The following is a 15,034-nucleotide window of genomic DNA, read 5'->3' as shown; positions in this document are numbered from 1 at the left end:
TTTTTAACTTTTTTTTTTTTTTTTTTTTTACTGTCATCGCAGTTAACATTTCCCTAAGTGTAAATTTTTGTGGTAGTTAGTCAAAACTAGCAGAGGTTACCTTAGGAAAAAAGACACATTTTATGCTTGTGGGCTGGAATATTAAATTCTGCAGTTGGGAAAACTTGTGTTCCTTTTAAAACAGCTACCCATAATGGAATGGTTACAAGTGAAAGTATTTCTGGATTTATTTTATTTCTGAGATTTTTCTGTTCTGCACATCTACCAAACCAGAGCTTCTACCTAATTAGGATAAATAACTGATGTCAGAAATGCTGTCTTGCTAGATGAAGGCTATAGGGAAATGTGTACATAACAAAAGGTTTTCTTAACCTGCCAGATTTTTTTTTCTCTCCAATAGTGCAGCTTTGCTCTTTAGTTTGTCTCTTACTCCTTTTTTTTGTGTCCTCAACTAGAATAAGAGAGTGTGGAGCTGCAAAGTGTGGAAAAAGCATATGCCAGAAGCTTGGAATGTCTTGAGTGGCATGGAAAAGGCATTTAGGGAACAGCAGCTATTCTGTACAGAGAGGAATGTACATATATACAGTATGTGTATACTACCTGAAGAACTCATTATTGTAGTGAACTGTGGCTGCAGAATTTATAGGTGTGTTAAAAAAGGATTGGAAAAAATAACAGGAAAAAAATACATCTATGACTCTTAAATGCAATGATATGTATAAGCATGTAGAAAGTCTGTGAGTCACATAAGGGAGGAGTATACAAAGGCTTCACAGGCTTTTGCTTGTAATTTTTGCATTCATTCCCAAATACTCATTTCTCACTACTGTTAGGAACAGCATTCGGTGCTCAGTTTGGCCCAGAATGGACTCTTGTATGATCTGATGCCGTTTTGAAAGACCTCAGTATCACACCAGAGGCTTGAAAGTCTATGAATATGGATCTTCTGAGATTATTTTTTTCTTTTTTTTTCTTACTTAAGTTAACTTTGACCAATCTGACAACAGTATTTTTTTTAACGTAAAATACAGGATCTGATTCAATCTTCTAATAATGGCAGTAGCTGCAGAAGGGGTCTTGTTTTGCTGCCTGATCTCATTGCTCATTCTCAGCCACACTACAAAGAGCCTGAGTCAATGAAACAGCTGCAGTTTTGTTGTACAGGGTTTTAAGGGATCTTGCCATTTTAGGCTTGCACAGATGGTCCTAGTCCTAATGCACCGCAAGTCCTGCTCTGGGGAGCTCTGAGACTGTGAATGGGCTCTGTAGCAGTTGTACTGGCTAGTGACCGTACGTAGGTTTGTGGAGATAACTGAACTCGTGCGCTGGACTGGCAGTTAGTGCTTCTCTAACCTGGCTCAGTGGAATACATGTATATACTTCCCATTCATAAGTGGGATACTTTCTTACCCTGAGTCTATTGCTTTTATTGTTTCTTCTCAATATTTTGTGGGTGATCATTGATGCTAACTCCCATGCCAGGGAGCAAACTGCTGGCAGTGGCCGGGTCCCATATCTGAGTTAGTGGACATCCCTGTTTATAGAGGATTAAAAGAAAGAGAGTCCTTTGACTGAAGCTGTAGCTCTTCCTTGCACATTGGAACAAGGGGGATATTCTAGTCAGAAAGTATTGTGATTAAAAAAGCTAACTTTCATATAGTAAGAGATTTTCAATTGCTAAATACTTTAATAATTAATTGGATTTTGGGGGCTATAAGTAGTATTTATAGCTCTTAAAAGTTAGCCTTGACCTTTTTAGCACATTTTAAGGAACAGTCGACTTCTCCGAGGAAGTTATATTTTTGTTAGTAGTGCTGCTGTCGTACCAGCAGGGCTGTCGCCCTGGAGGAACTCACCTGGAGCTCCTGCTCAAGAAACTTTTTTATGACATGCTGTGTTGGACTGCAAAAACATTTGCTTGTTATTATGTTGATTAGACATTTCAGAGCTTTTACAGGCTATTCTGTTTTTAAAGTTTATTAGAATGCTAATTTTATAAAGCTCTCCATAAAAAAAAAAAAAAAAGAAAAAACAAAACCAAAACAACTTCTGCATCATTTGTAGAGCTGTTAAACCCTTTGCTTTTTCCTCTTTACTTCCAGATGAGCGGGACAAAGTACAAAAGAAGACCTTCACAAAATGGATAAATCAGCATCTCATGAAGGTCAGTTCATATTTCTGTGATGTCTGGATGACTGATTACTACAGCAGTGATTGTGTCTTTTACTAAATGTTTGATTTCAGGATGCAGCTGTGTTACACATAGTAAGGAAGATCTTAAATTGTGAGATTTATGCATGTACTTTGTCTTTGAGGAGTCATGGGGGAGTTGAAATGCTGCTGTGTGATATCCCAAGGTGATCTATTTGAATACTTGGATTTGAAATTAAAGTGAGTCAAAGTATAAGGGATATGATTTCTTTCTGCAAAGCTTGACACTTTTCTGGCATTAGTGCCATGGCTGTAGTACCATAGCTAAGGGAAATGAAAAAAAAAAAAAAAAAAATTAAATTTTTTAAGTACTGTGTTGAGGACAGAGAAATGACCTTGAGAAGGAGAGCTCTAGATCATCCCGTGGCATCAGTATGCTGCTCATGGATTAGAAATAGAGGCTTTCTAGGGACAAAAGTTACTTTTCAATATCTTTCTTTTGAATAGAAGTGAACTTTGCCTCAGGGACAGAGCACATCATTTTAACAACATGTACAGCTTTTAGTCAACAGAGAACTAAAAGCCGTGAGTTCACCTTCACTGCATGGCCCTTCAGTTCTAAATTTAATCTGCTGTTTCAGCGCCAACTGTCTAGCCCAGATATTTCTCTGGAGAAACAGATTGTATAATTACTTAACATAGCTTGCTTGATTTATTTTTTTTTTTTTTTTTTGCCTCCCAGAGGTTGAATTCATGTAAAAGTCACATTAAATAAAAATGTATTTGCAAACAGCCAGTTGAGATTTAATTAATGAGTATAATGCTCAGACACTGTTGGAAAGATCTGCTTGTATTCATATTTAGAGAAAAATACTTTTTTTTAGGGGACAACATAATTATCTCTCTACTTCTTATAGCTGCTCTTGTGGGTATTTGAGAAATACTGGACACTGAAGCAGAACATAATTTCTTCAGGGAAGTTTAAAATCAACTTTTTTTTTTTTTTTTTTTTTTGGCTCGTCAAACCTTTAGAAGATGTAGAATTCTAGTTTCACCTCTTTTAAAAATTTGAAACCTATGTAGCTCTTGGAAATGGTGTGATGTAGGGAGCTTACCAGGCCTGGATGTGAAGTTGGTCCCAATTTTGTCTTTAGCAAGAGACCTCTCTTCCAGAGTGGTCTTTTGGTCCTTCCCACCATGACTGAGCCATCAGGAGTGGTCCTGACATAAGCGTCTGTGCAGCACATAACCTTTCTGTGGGCCGGGTGAGTTGCAGAACAGGTTTTAATACTGCTCATACCAATAGGCTTTCCTTTGTGGATTTGCTAGACCCAAAGGAATCATGCTGTGTAGAAACAGCTGCTCCAAAGACCCCTTCTATGCAGACGCCTCCTCACTGTAATCCTGAAATACCTGAGTGGACCCATGTCCTTGCAGAAGTCTTCTACTTGCTAATGAGAAAAGACAAGAGGCTGCAGACCTACAGCCTTCCCTTTCTGGATTTTTACCTCATATTTATAATGTAAGAAATGTATCCATTGTCCAGTATTTCAGATAAATTAGATTTAAACAAAAAAAACCCAAAACCACCATACAGGAAGATTGCCAGTACGCTGGCAGCAAAATGCAATCTCCAAATTAACCATCAGGCATTTCTTCTTCTGACTGAGTGTAATTGTTACCATGTTTGTAGAGGCTATTAATCTTTTTATGTATTAAAGATGCAGTTTTAATTTTCTGTGGGATGTGGAAAAGCCTATCTGAAGCTTTTTGGAGAGCAATCCTTTAATACAAGTTAAAAATGATGCCTGTTTTTACAGAATAGCAGTGTATTGAAAATTATATTTCTATACACCATTATTTTACACACTTCTAAAACATGCCCAGTCATTGTTGCTATACTGTCAGCTTCTTGGGAGTAGCTTGAAAAAGATTTAGGCTCTAAACCTGTAAGGAAATTGGGGTAAAGAGTTCACACTAAATCCTTTTGACTTGCTTGCCAAGGTCAATGGCTTTAGGCCTTCATCTTCAAATAGTTCTCAGTGTGAGTGTTTGTATAGGTAGATACAGATAGATATATAGATGTGTGTGTGTGTGTGCTGCTGGCCTTGATTTTTTTTATCTCAGATTGCTCACTTTAGAATTCAAGTTAAGGATCGATAACTTACACAAATACAGTTTGACTATAGCTCTTCCATTAACTTGGAATTTATGTAGCAACTCCACTTTATCTTTTGGAAATACTCAGTTTTGAAAGCAGTTGGTGATACAGTTGTCAGATTTCTGTTCTTAGAGCACTGTTTCTAGAACAGTGACTTGCATGGAAATTAAAATCAATCCTTCAAATGCTCTCTCAAGACACAAGGGCATATTTAGAAAATACTATATAATGGAGGGAATGTAGAAAAAGTAGCACTGTAAATGAGTGCATTTCTAGCAGAGTCACTAGACCTGTTCTGGTCTGTGCATTAAGTTGAACTTCAGTCCTAGTTTTCAGCTACCTTGGATTTAATACAAAATACATGCAACTTGTATTTGCCTATTCACTGTCAATAGCTTGTTGCAGACAAAAAAAAGGTGGGAAGCAGCTTATTTCAAGCATCTAAACAGCTTTATCTGAGCTAGTTACCAAACTACTCTTTTAGGTAGCAGAGAGAACAGACCTTTCTAGATGTCTGCCCCCAAGGCATCTACCTTAGGGGGAGATGGATTGCATCCTGGAAGTGTTTTCGCTCTGCTGACTGAAAAAGGAGGTCAATGTGCTTTGTCACTGTGTAGGGTTCAACAAGAAGCAGAAAGGATGAAGGTGATCATGGAAATTACGAGGGATCATGGAAAACACCAGACCGTGCATGTGGACAGGACCCTGCTATGGGCACCAGGGATGGATTGCATTTTTCTTTCATCTTTTTTTCCATCCTATATTTGTTCTTTACTTTCTCTTTCCTCTCTTTCTTTTCTCTGTCCCGTGTTCCTTTTTTAATTTTCTGTTTTTTTCTGTGTTTCTTTTCTCTTCTTGTCTCTCTTTGCTTTTTCCCTGCTTGTTTAGTTCTTTCCTTGCTCATTTTAATTAATCTCCTATTCTGCTGCAGTCCTTGGGAAAGTACCAGCCTTTTATCCCTTTATAGCAGTATATTCAAAAGAGTTTTTTCTAGGTCAGCAGCATGATGCTTTTATGGGTTACCATAATTTGTTGGGGAATGGCATGGAAGCCTACTGTCATTCTTCTAATTAAATTCTATACTTACGGGGTTCGCTGAGTAACCACAAACAACAAGGTGGCTGAGAAATATTTACCCTTCTGCCTTCTGTTGCCCATCTTTAGTTGCACTGGATTCAAAGTGTGTAAGTGTGTAGTATATAAAATAGTGTGTAAGATTGGTCCTTTGTCAGTTCAGTTGACTAGTTAAGCATGTATTTGTGTACTTTGCTAAACTAGAAACATAGTCATTGCAGAAATATTTCCTGCAAATTATCTTGAGACACATAGTTTTAGAGACAGGTACATAATGTGTTATTTGCAAAATTCAACTGTCTAAGTTCTCTTTGAATTCCACAGTTTAAGATCAAGTGGACTGTCACTACATTTTTTAAATGCTGAAGTTTTTCTTCTGAATTGATAATAGATTTTCTGAGGACTGGGTAGAGCATTGCACTTGCTAAGGCTACTGTTTAATGTCTGATGGTGAGGCTCCAGTTTAAACGTTATCTTTTACTTCTTGTTGACTTACGCTGGAGAGGTGAGATATGAGACTTTACACTCGCCTGCTGCTGTGGTACGAGTTTCCAGGGAGAAATTCACATGCCAGCGTAGCATGGCAGTGGGGTAGAGATCTTTCTTCTCTTAACTTCTCTAAACCTGCCTTTGCTTCCAGCAACTGTTTCACTTTACTGCTATCAAAATAGGATGTTAAATTCTAGTACTTGCTACAGCAGTAAGTAATCCTTGACATAACAAGTACTGGTAAATTTGTGGAACAAAAGGGTTTCATTCTAGTGTAGTGTTTGCATGGTCCTAAAGCATCCAAAGAGAAATCCCATTTCCACGAAAGCCCAGAAATTCTTCCTGACACCCGTTTGAATCCCAGCCCCCAAAACCTAAGAAAAGAATGAGAGAAGTGTGAAATACAGGGGGAGGATGAGATAAAGTTGGAAAATAAAAAAAAGCTGCTGATGAAAAAGGAGTAAAAGCAGACAAATTCTTCAATGTTGTTCAGTTCCTTTCTCAAACCAATTTAAAAAATATTTTTGTAGTGCCAGACTTAGTCTTGACAGATGAAATGGGATATTTTTAAATACTTGAAGTTTCTTTATGAGAAATTAGGATGTACAGTAAATAGGACTAAAGGCAAGGCAACCACCACAGACTGGCTAGATGAGTGCTCGGAAGGGAAAATATGGTGAACACCCACGTATCTTCCCTCCAAGGGAAAATGTTTCTTTTTCATGGAAGAAAATGTTGTAGAGAGCCTTTTAACTAATCTTCTAGCAGCGATATGGGACCTTGGGGTGTCATGCCCATGGCACTGGCAGGGAGCCCCGCAGCCCCGTGTCCCCCACAGCACGGGTTGGCTTGGGACCCTTGACTGGCCAGACCTCGGGAGAAACACTCTGGTGATGGGAACAATGGGCAGCATCCCTGCATAGTCATTAGTTGCTCCAAAAGTTACTTTTAAAGGTCTTATGAGCAACAAGGCTTTTATAGGTAGCAGGACAAAATGCTTTTAAAACTATTGTTTTAAAGCTCCATGTTTGCAGTGGTAGTGCATTTGAGAGAGAGAGCGTGCAGCTTTTTGTTATGCAAAGACTGAATGAATAATTCAGAATAGAAACCTGAAGTTATTGATTTCTGTATATCCTTCAGGCAGCGCATGGCTTGCAAATGGTCACTTAGGTCGATTGGTTCGTGAAATGTTCAGGTATGCTTTTAATGGTGGAGGGACTGTTCCTGATACAGCGCAGTTATTCCCTTGCTGAAAGTTGGCACTTTACTGACACTAGTGGTTATCCTTTTAGATAGCACTACTCTGAACTATCTTCTTTTTAGCCATGCAGTTAATCTGTCACTTAAAATTCCCCACCTCCTCTTTAGAAATGAACACTTTTTACTCTACATTTATATTTATTTTAAGGGATGAGGCACCTGGTGTTAGTCTAACAGTAGTGACTTTAAAAAATAAGTCTCAATCTAACATCTTTCATTTTTGAAACATACTTGGAAGAAACATGGTTTGGGGGTTTCTTTCCCCTGTGTTAAGGAAAATAAGACAAAGATTGCTTGCTCTGCTAGTGCATCTAAATGAGTCTTCTGTGTATTTCTCCTAGTTAATTCTGACAGCTGCTGCAAACTGTGTTGGGAGCAAATCCTGTAAAATCCCACTTCCAACACTGCACACAGCTTGCTTTGGGCATTGGGTGTAGCTGAAGCATTAGTATTTCCCCCTCTATTTTGTTTTTCAATTGTTCAGCAAGGCTTATTGTCTGCTTGGTAGACAAAGGAATGTTTCGGCTTTTCTCCTAATATTTTTGCTGTTGTGTGTTCAGGACTATTCTAAAAGGTCTTGAAGTATTTTTTTCTTTGAGATATGCTCGTTCTGAAAAATAAAGAAAAATAACTCCTGAAGATGATAATCAGTGAATGGTGTAATGAAGTATTTGATTTTGTTATTATCCCTGAAAATATGCACAATTATAGTTTATTCACATTGCATTGTGTACAAATTTTTCAAAAATCTTCCACTTGGAGGTAAACCGCACAACATCTTTCATCTGCTTAGTATTATCTAGAGCTGTTTGCAAAGCAGATTGGCAAGTAAGCTCAGGACTTTTTCGGTGTTTAATCAAAGTTTAGATGAGGGAGGACAGTAACCAGGAGATGTGAGGAAAAGTAGTGACAGAATGCCAGAAGCTAAAGCTGAAAAAGAAGTGGAAATTATACAAGGTTTTAAAGGCTAATAATAAACTGCATCACAAAAATCTCTCTGCGAGCAAATAAATAAATAAATAAATCCAAGTCAATAAAAACTGTGCCACAGATTTCAAGTTTATTTGATCCTCTTTTATGCGTTCAGACTTCATGACTACCTGGCAGCAGGAAAGAGAATGATTGAAACCAGTAAATTAAATATACATGAAATATACGATAGCTTGAGCGCATCGATATTTTTATGGCATGCAGCACTATTGAACCAGTTGATTGTATGCTTTTATGATCCCTTTTATTGTGGGGTTTTTTAATTGTTTTATGTAGGTTCTCATGTATGAAAGAATGAGTATAAGGAGAATTAAGTCTATTATGAGATTACTCTGTGATGAAATAGAACCACTAGAATCAATATGTTTCCTACGATAGACTAATATATTAATATATTAATTCATTCTGGTTTTGTGGGTTCATTGTTTGCAATTAGGTCTCAGCATAAATTTTATTTAATATCATTTATGCCTTAGAGATAGCAAGAGATAAAATTCTACCATTTGCAATTAAGTGTTGTCTTTTTAATTAATTGTTAAATTATGCATGGAATTATTTTTTATCTATATACTTTTGATGTATCTGTATTTAATAATCATTTATATATAAGTTTAGAAATACTGTGGCTTGATCTAGCTCCCATGGGGCCAGTGTAACTGTGCAATTGGCTTCAGTGGGAGTAGTATGTGTCCCAGTATGTGGACTCTAGCCAGTGAGCAACTTCAAACATTCAGTCGTAAACATTACCTAAATGTTTTGTTCTACAGCAGTATTTCATATAATTTGGAAAGCTAGGCTTGCCCTCAGGTAACGTAGATGTGTGACTGTATGAGGACCTAAGAAGGCATCAGAAAAAACATGTTTTTCCTATAAAGAAGCATGTGTTACCTGTTAAAGGCATTTATGGTGCTTTGAACAGGGAAATTTAAAGATAGTAACATAATGTTTAAAATCCTTCTCTACCTAGAGTACCTTGACTTTAATCGCAGTAATGTCGTATCTACCAACCTTATATTTTACCTGCTTTGGGCAGGTGTAGAGTGTATTGCCTTTGGTCAGAGTTAGTGTATCCCTGTAGTTTTAAGCTGTGAAAGCCAGATTTATTGGTTGAGTTTGATGTTATTAGCATTACATTGGCATACTTTAAACAACTCATCCCTGATAAGTTATGTTTGGTAGTACATAGTACGGGTCTGGAAAGGTGAGGGCAAGTTGGAAGCATGAAGGGTAAAGAAAACTGGGTGCACTGTATAACCGAAACACTGTGGCGTGTCTCTGGCCAAAGATAAAATGGAACAAAAGGTGACCATGGTTGCTGTTGATTCAAGGCGTTGAACTGGAACAAGGAAGTCAGCGGTAAATTTTTGGTCACTAACTAGCATCAGAAGGACAGGACTGTGTAGCAACAGGGAAAATCATTTCTCCTCATAACTGACAGGAGTAGCAGATGTGGAGGTCTGCATTTGAACACCTAACAAAGGTGCCCTCAGTAGCCTATGCAAGAAAGAGGCATTTTTGTGGCACAGCTCAGCTCATCCCCATGGGGTGTACAAACTAGGTCAGGGCACACTTGCTGTTCTGTTCCCTGCCTGCTGCAGGAGTTGGCGTGGCTGCCTCTGGTGTGGACACGCGTCTTGTGAGAGAGGTCCCAGCCAGGGAGACCTTCAGCCTGTCAGGTTCAGAAGGTTGCTCACAAAGCTGCTAGTTATTTAGGTCTGGACTGATCGGGAGGGACTACTTCAAAATTTTAAAAAGGGAAGGTAGCTTAACAGAAAGTGGTTGCAAAATCCCAGGCTCACCTTTCAAAGCAAAGAGAGAATTGGGAAGTAAGAAGAGGACAATGAACTTCTAAGCAGCAGAACTGGGGAAAGCAATAGGAAGGGTCTCCTGGGGAAGTAATCCAGGAGAGGGAGGAATGCAGGAGAGCTGGCAGTCATTAAAGGCATTTGTGTTGGAGGCACGGAGGCAGGCTGCAGACAGGCAGGACAGATAGGAGACATCATATAGAATATACTGTTGCTTTTAAGAGATGCGTGAAATACAAAGGAGCCATACAAGAAGTGGAAGTAAGGGTAGCAGGACTAAAGATTTGTTTAAAGGAGTTAGTAACGCATGGTGGGGTAAAACCAGACAAGTAAAAGGTCCAGAAGGAGTTAACAGGGTGACATAAAAGGGCACTGGAGAAAGGTTCTGTAATTACGTCAGAATATGAAGAAGAAAGGAGAAGTATGGATGCATTACCAAGGAAAAGAAATGAGGAATAGTGTTGAATGGTGTAGAAAAGTCTGAATTGCTCTGGCCTCTTCAGTCTACAGAATACTGACTTGGTGAAACACATTTTAGTAAGATGAGGGTGTGTTATGGGTTTGTGTGGTGTGGGTTTTTTTGGTAGCAAGGCAGGGGCTGCAGGGCCGGCTCCTGTGAGAAGCTGCCAGAAGCTTCCCCGGCTCCAAGTCTGACCCACCGCTGGCCCAGGCCGAGCCCGTCAGTGACGGCGGTAGCGCCTCTGGGATAACGTATTTAGGAAGGGGAACTGGTAGCGAGTTGGGGGATTGGAATGTGAGAGGAGCCCCTGTGCAGACAAGGAGGTGAGTGAAGGAGGAGGGAGAGGAGGAGCGGGGGAGGAGGGGATGCCCCTGCAGCCCGTGGGGAGACCAGACGGCAGGCTGTCCCCCCCAGCCCACGGAGGGGAGCGGGGGAGCGGAGGCTCCTGAAGATGGCCGTGACTCCATGGGAAACCCTTCGCTGGAGCAGTTTGTGGCTGAAGATTGGCCCGCGGAAAGGACCCATGGCAGGGAAGTTTGTGAGGAGCTGCAGCCCATGGAAATGGCTCACATTGGAGAAGTTCGTGAAGGACTGTCTCCCGTGGGAGGGACCCCACACTGGAGCAGGGGACGAGTGAGGAGTCCTCCTCCTGAGGAGGAAGGAGCAGCAGAGACAAGGGGTGAGGAACTGACCCCAACCCCCATTCCCCGTCCCCCTGCGCCGCCGGGGGGGAGAAAGGAGAGAAAACTGGGAGTGGGGTTGAGCTGGGAAGGAGGGAGAGGTGGGGGGAAGGTGTTCCAAGGTTTGGTTTTACTTCTCGTTATCCTTGTTTTGATTTGATTGGTAGTAAATTAAATTGATTTTGTTTCTTCCCCAAGTTGAGCCCATGACCATAAGTGGTGAGTGATCCCTCCCTGTCCTTATCTCGACACACAAACCTGCCCTTATATTTTCTCCTCATCCCACCAGGGCCAGGGGGAGTGAGCAAGCGGCTGCGTGGTGCTTTGTTACTGTCTGGGCTTAAACCACGACAGGGTGAAATTCAGATAAGGGTAGAGCAGACCAAAGAATATTCAGATCAGTTATGTGCTTTCACCCAATAGTTAGGAACTAACTGAAGTGATTTATAACATTCTATCATTCTATTTAAGTATTCAGAGGGGATGGGGAACTCCTAGGAGTCTGCAGTTATAGTAAGCATAATACCTCTCCAAGCAGAGGAAAAAAATGGGAAGTTACAGACCTTGCAGGGTAATTTCTCTCCCTGGGAAGACGGTGGAACAACTGGTCTCTGAAGGCAGGTGGACAAAGGGGAAGCAGTGTACCTGGTGCATCTACATTTTTTGACGTGCTACCACATATAGTCTCATTAGCAGATACTGTCACGAAGTTTGAACAAAAGGATCCCAGATACGGTTTGCTTGGATAATGCCATCAGTAACAGCTGCAACTGCAGCTAGCACTGGCACTAGGAAGAGCCAATGCCATCGGTTGTTTCTGCTGTCGTGGCTGCCATCAGGTGCTGCAGCAGCAGCATCTGGCTCCGGGAGGCCACACGCACGAGCAAGGATCCATCTCCCACCCAGAGATGGCATCCAAGCGCCTGCAGCCCTTGCTGCGGCACATCCTCCTCTGAGGATTCAAGCTCTGTCGCTTCATCCTTGCAGTGATAGCCCTGTTTCTCTAATGTTGCAGCTGTACTTTGGCTCAGGCCTTTTGTCATGTTCTCAGCAACAAGTCCCACCCTTGCTCTGCCGTGAATCTTACAGGGTCCATCACCTGCACTGGGCTGCATTGGCTTATGCCCAGGGAGCTCCAGGAACTGCAGATGAGCTCAGCACCCTGCCTGTGGGCCAGCACGGTGCTTAGGAGACAAGGAGACAGCTTGTAGTTCTGCCTTCTCTTAGATGCACAAGTGTGCTTGTGGGCATATGGTTGTGAAACTCCACTTGGCTGCGCAATTCCTGATCTTTGTAATGACAAGAGGTTTGTGGCTGTCTGTAATAAAGCAGTAAGAAGATAAGTTTTCTTGGAAGATCGAGGACAGGTTGTGATAATTTGAGTTTGTTTAGTCTGAAACAAAGAAGACTGAAGGGAGACTTGATAACGTGTCCTTAGTAGGTAAAAGGTGGTTATGCAGAGGCTGGTGAACAAGTGTTTTCAGAAGTCAGGCTCTAAGGGGAGGGACAAAAAAAATTCAGTTAGGTTACAGAAGAAGTTTTAGTTTGAAGATTAGCAAGGAAAAATCCCTCTCTCCAAAAGGCATGTAAGCATAGTAAAATACTGAAGTATATGTATTAAATACTAAATTCCCTTCATTTGAATTTTCAAGAATAAATTAGAGAAGCATCTCTGGCATTTTCTAGCCAAACTGAATCTGTTCCACTGCACTGGGTCGGGTGAGGTGATCTGTTCAGTCCTTTTTAGCCTTACAGTTGTATTATTCTGTGACAGCCTAGTAAGGCCCAGCCCTTCTCTGGCACAATAATATTCAACTTTTGAGTCTTAGAGCCGATGACTGCCAAGTTCTTTACCAAAGCTTGTATTTTCATTAATGTAGTGATTTCAATCAGCATCAATCCTACAGTTCCAGTGAGAATGCCCTCTTAACAGTGGGCTGCCGTGTAAAGTGAAGCTTAGTGGTGTTAGCTTTGTGTTTTTCATTAATCTGCATGCCTTTGTAAGTAAACTATTTTAAAAGGAGATAGAATAAATGTCACAAGTGAGGCTTTAAGCAGGTTGTGAGTCACACTTCAATTATCGTCAGTAATATGTGCTGAGGCTGTTATCTCCTAACAGCTAAAAAATGTGATAGAGGTGTAGAGAGGGTTTTATAATGTGTGCTTTTTTTTGTTGTTGTTTTTCTAAGATGTATAAATATCTTCAGTCTTATACACAAAAACATATGAACAAAGAGTACAGCATTGAGGAAAAATCATAAAGGGTTACTGAGGTACAAAAGAGGGAGGAGAGATGGACGTGCTGTGCGTTAAAATCACAGCTGATGCAAGAAGCGTTAAAGGGCTGGAAGCATGTGTGGAGTCACACGGGACCTCGCATGACATATGCTAACATGTGGCGTCTGTCCCTCCTGCTCACTGAGAGCTGTCCACAGAATGAAGGTTAATTTGGTGAAGTAGATACTAAAGCTGGCTGGACATCTCTGTGACTTTAATGTTTTAGGACTTTAAATTGTAGTGATAATGGAGTAGATGTCCATTTTATGTTAGTAGATACCCGTTTCTGCTGAGCTTGCCAATCTACGTAACATGGGCTCCACTCAGATGGGTTTGCTGATCCCAGTATGCAACGTTACAAGCAGCTGACCAAGACTGTGCAAGTATTAAACACAGTGAGGGTAGTGCTGTGATAATGGTGATGAATAAGCAGAATGGGTCCTGTGGATGTATTCTGAGTGGCAGGACCGGTGTTGGTTGGAGAGAACCTTTCAGCCCATTCTTCAAAAAGATTTGAGATGTGTGAGCTGGAATGGAGACAAGATTTATTTTTCCGTAGGAGGCGGAAAGAAGGATTTTTTGACATTTAGGACATTTGGTTAAACTTGTTCTGTACAATAAAGGTGTTTCAGGTATCACACAACTACTGAAATATAGAAAAGGAATCATGGATGTGCATGTTTTTCCCACTGTTTGATATATACGTAAGATTGTGCACCTGCTTGCATACTCACTGATTTGGGGATTAGGAGAATATTGGAATGCATTTCATGAAACCAAGTACAGGAAGATAAGAAGAAAAATGTAAGGACGAGATTTAGCAATGGTCTGATTTTTTTTTAATTAAGCAGCAATATATTTACCTTAAAGCTATACAAGTATCTTTTTTATGATTATTAAGAGTTATCCAGAGACATGTGAAATAATTGAAGGCTGGGGGCAAAATGCAAAATAGAGTATGCAAAAGCAATGGATTAGTCGGATGATTGAGTTGTGTGGAAGAAATGTGAAGGTTAATGTAAAAAAAAAAAAAAGTGACTGACCTAAGCTTTAAGATACAAGGACAGGGCTTTGGAGGGGTGGAACACACAAGGGGTGTTCAAATCGCAAAGTTCTCATGTAGAACATTGGCCAGATGAGAAAGCAAAGGATGAATCCAAGGATGCAATCAAGGATGAATCTTCAGTTAGAAAACATTTGTTATAAAGAAAGAGCGGCGGTGTTGAACTCACTTTGTACAGGAGACTTGTTTAAATGTGACTTAGTAAAAGTATTTGAAATCATGAAAGGATTTTATGAAATGGAGTAGTATTAGCTGTGTCTGCTATTTAGGAGAATTAATATCCAGGAACAAAGTCATACAGCTAGAAAATTACTCCAGAGTACGAAATAAAGAACTATTTCTTTTCAGTGAACCGCAAGAAATGCTTCCTGCAAGGTAGATTATCAGACTGGCGAGCAAAAGAAAAGAGTGAAAGTGAGTTTTGGACCACTGGGCCTAAAACCGTATTTGCCAGACTTTGCTTGCAAGCTAACAGGTGCACAGAAGAGACTGGGCACGAGTTTTTCCCCTCATGCTATCTCGCCACCAGCCCTGGCTGCGGGCCCATGCGTGTCCTAGGCTGTGGGTGTCCAGCTCTGGAGCATGTGTGTCCATGCGGAGGCAAGGGAACAGCACCATCTGCAG

General features: G+C 40.5%; 1 protein-coding gene across 15 annotated transcripts in view; it reads left to right on the top strand.

Moving 5' to 3' along the window:
- DST (dystonin) overlaps positions 1 to 15,034 on the top strand; it is a 307,062-nt gene that overhangs the window by 94,528 nt on the left and 197,500 nt on the right. For all 15 annotated transcript variants that reach the window (XM_069805989.1, XM_069805986.1, XM_069806003.1 and 12 more), the window contains one exon: positions 2,103 to 2,164. In XM_069805989.1, the coding sequence (XP_069662090.1) occupies positions 2,103 to 2,164 (62 nt within the window). The remainder of the gene's footprint in view (positions 1 to 2,102; positions 2,165 to 15,034) is intronic.

Source organism: Haliaeetus albicilla, chromosome 18 (genome assembly GCF_947461875.1).
Source record: "Haliaeetus albicilla chromosome 18, bHalAlb1.1, whole genome shotgun sequence".
Taxonomy (NCBI): domain Eukaryota; kingdom Metazoa; phylum Chordata; class Aves; order Accipitriformes; family Accipitridae; genus Haliaeetus; species Haliaeetus albicilla.
This window is presented reverse-complemented; position numbering and strand designations above follow the sequence as displayed.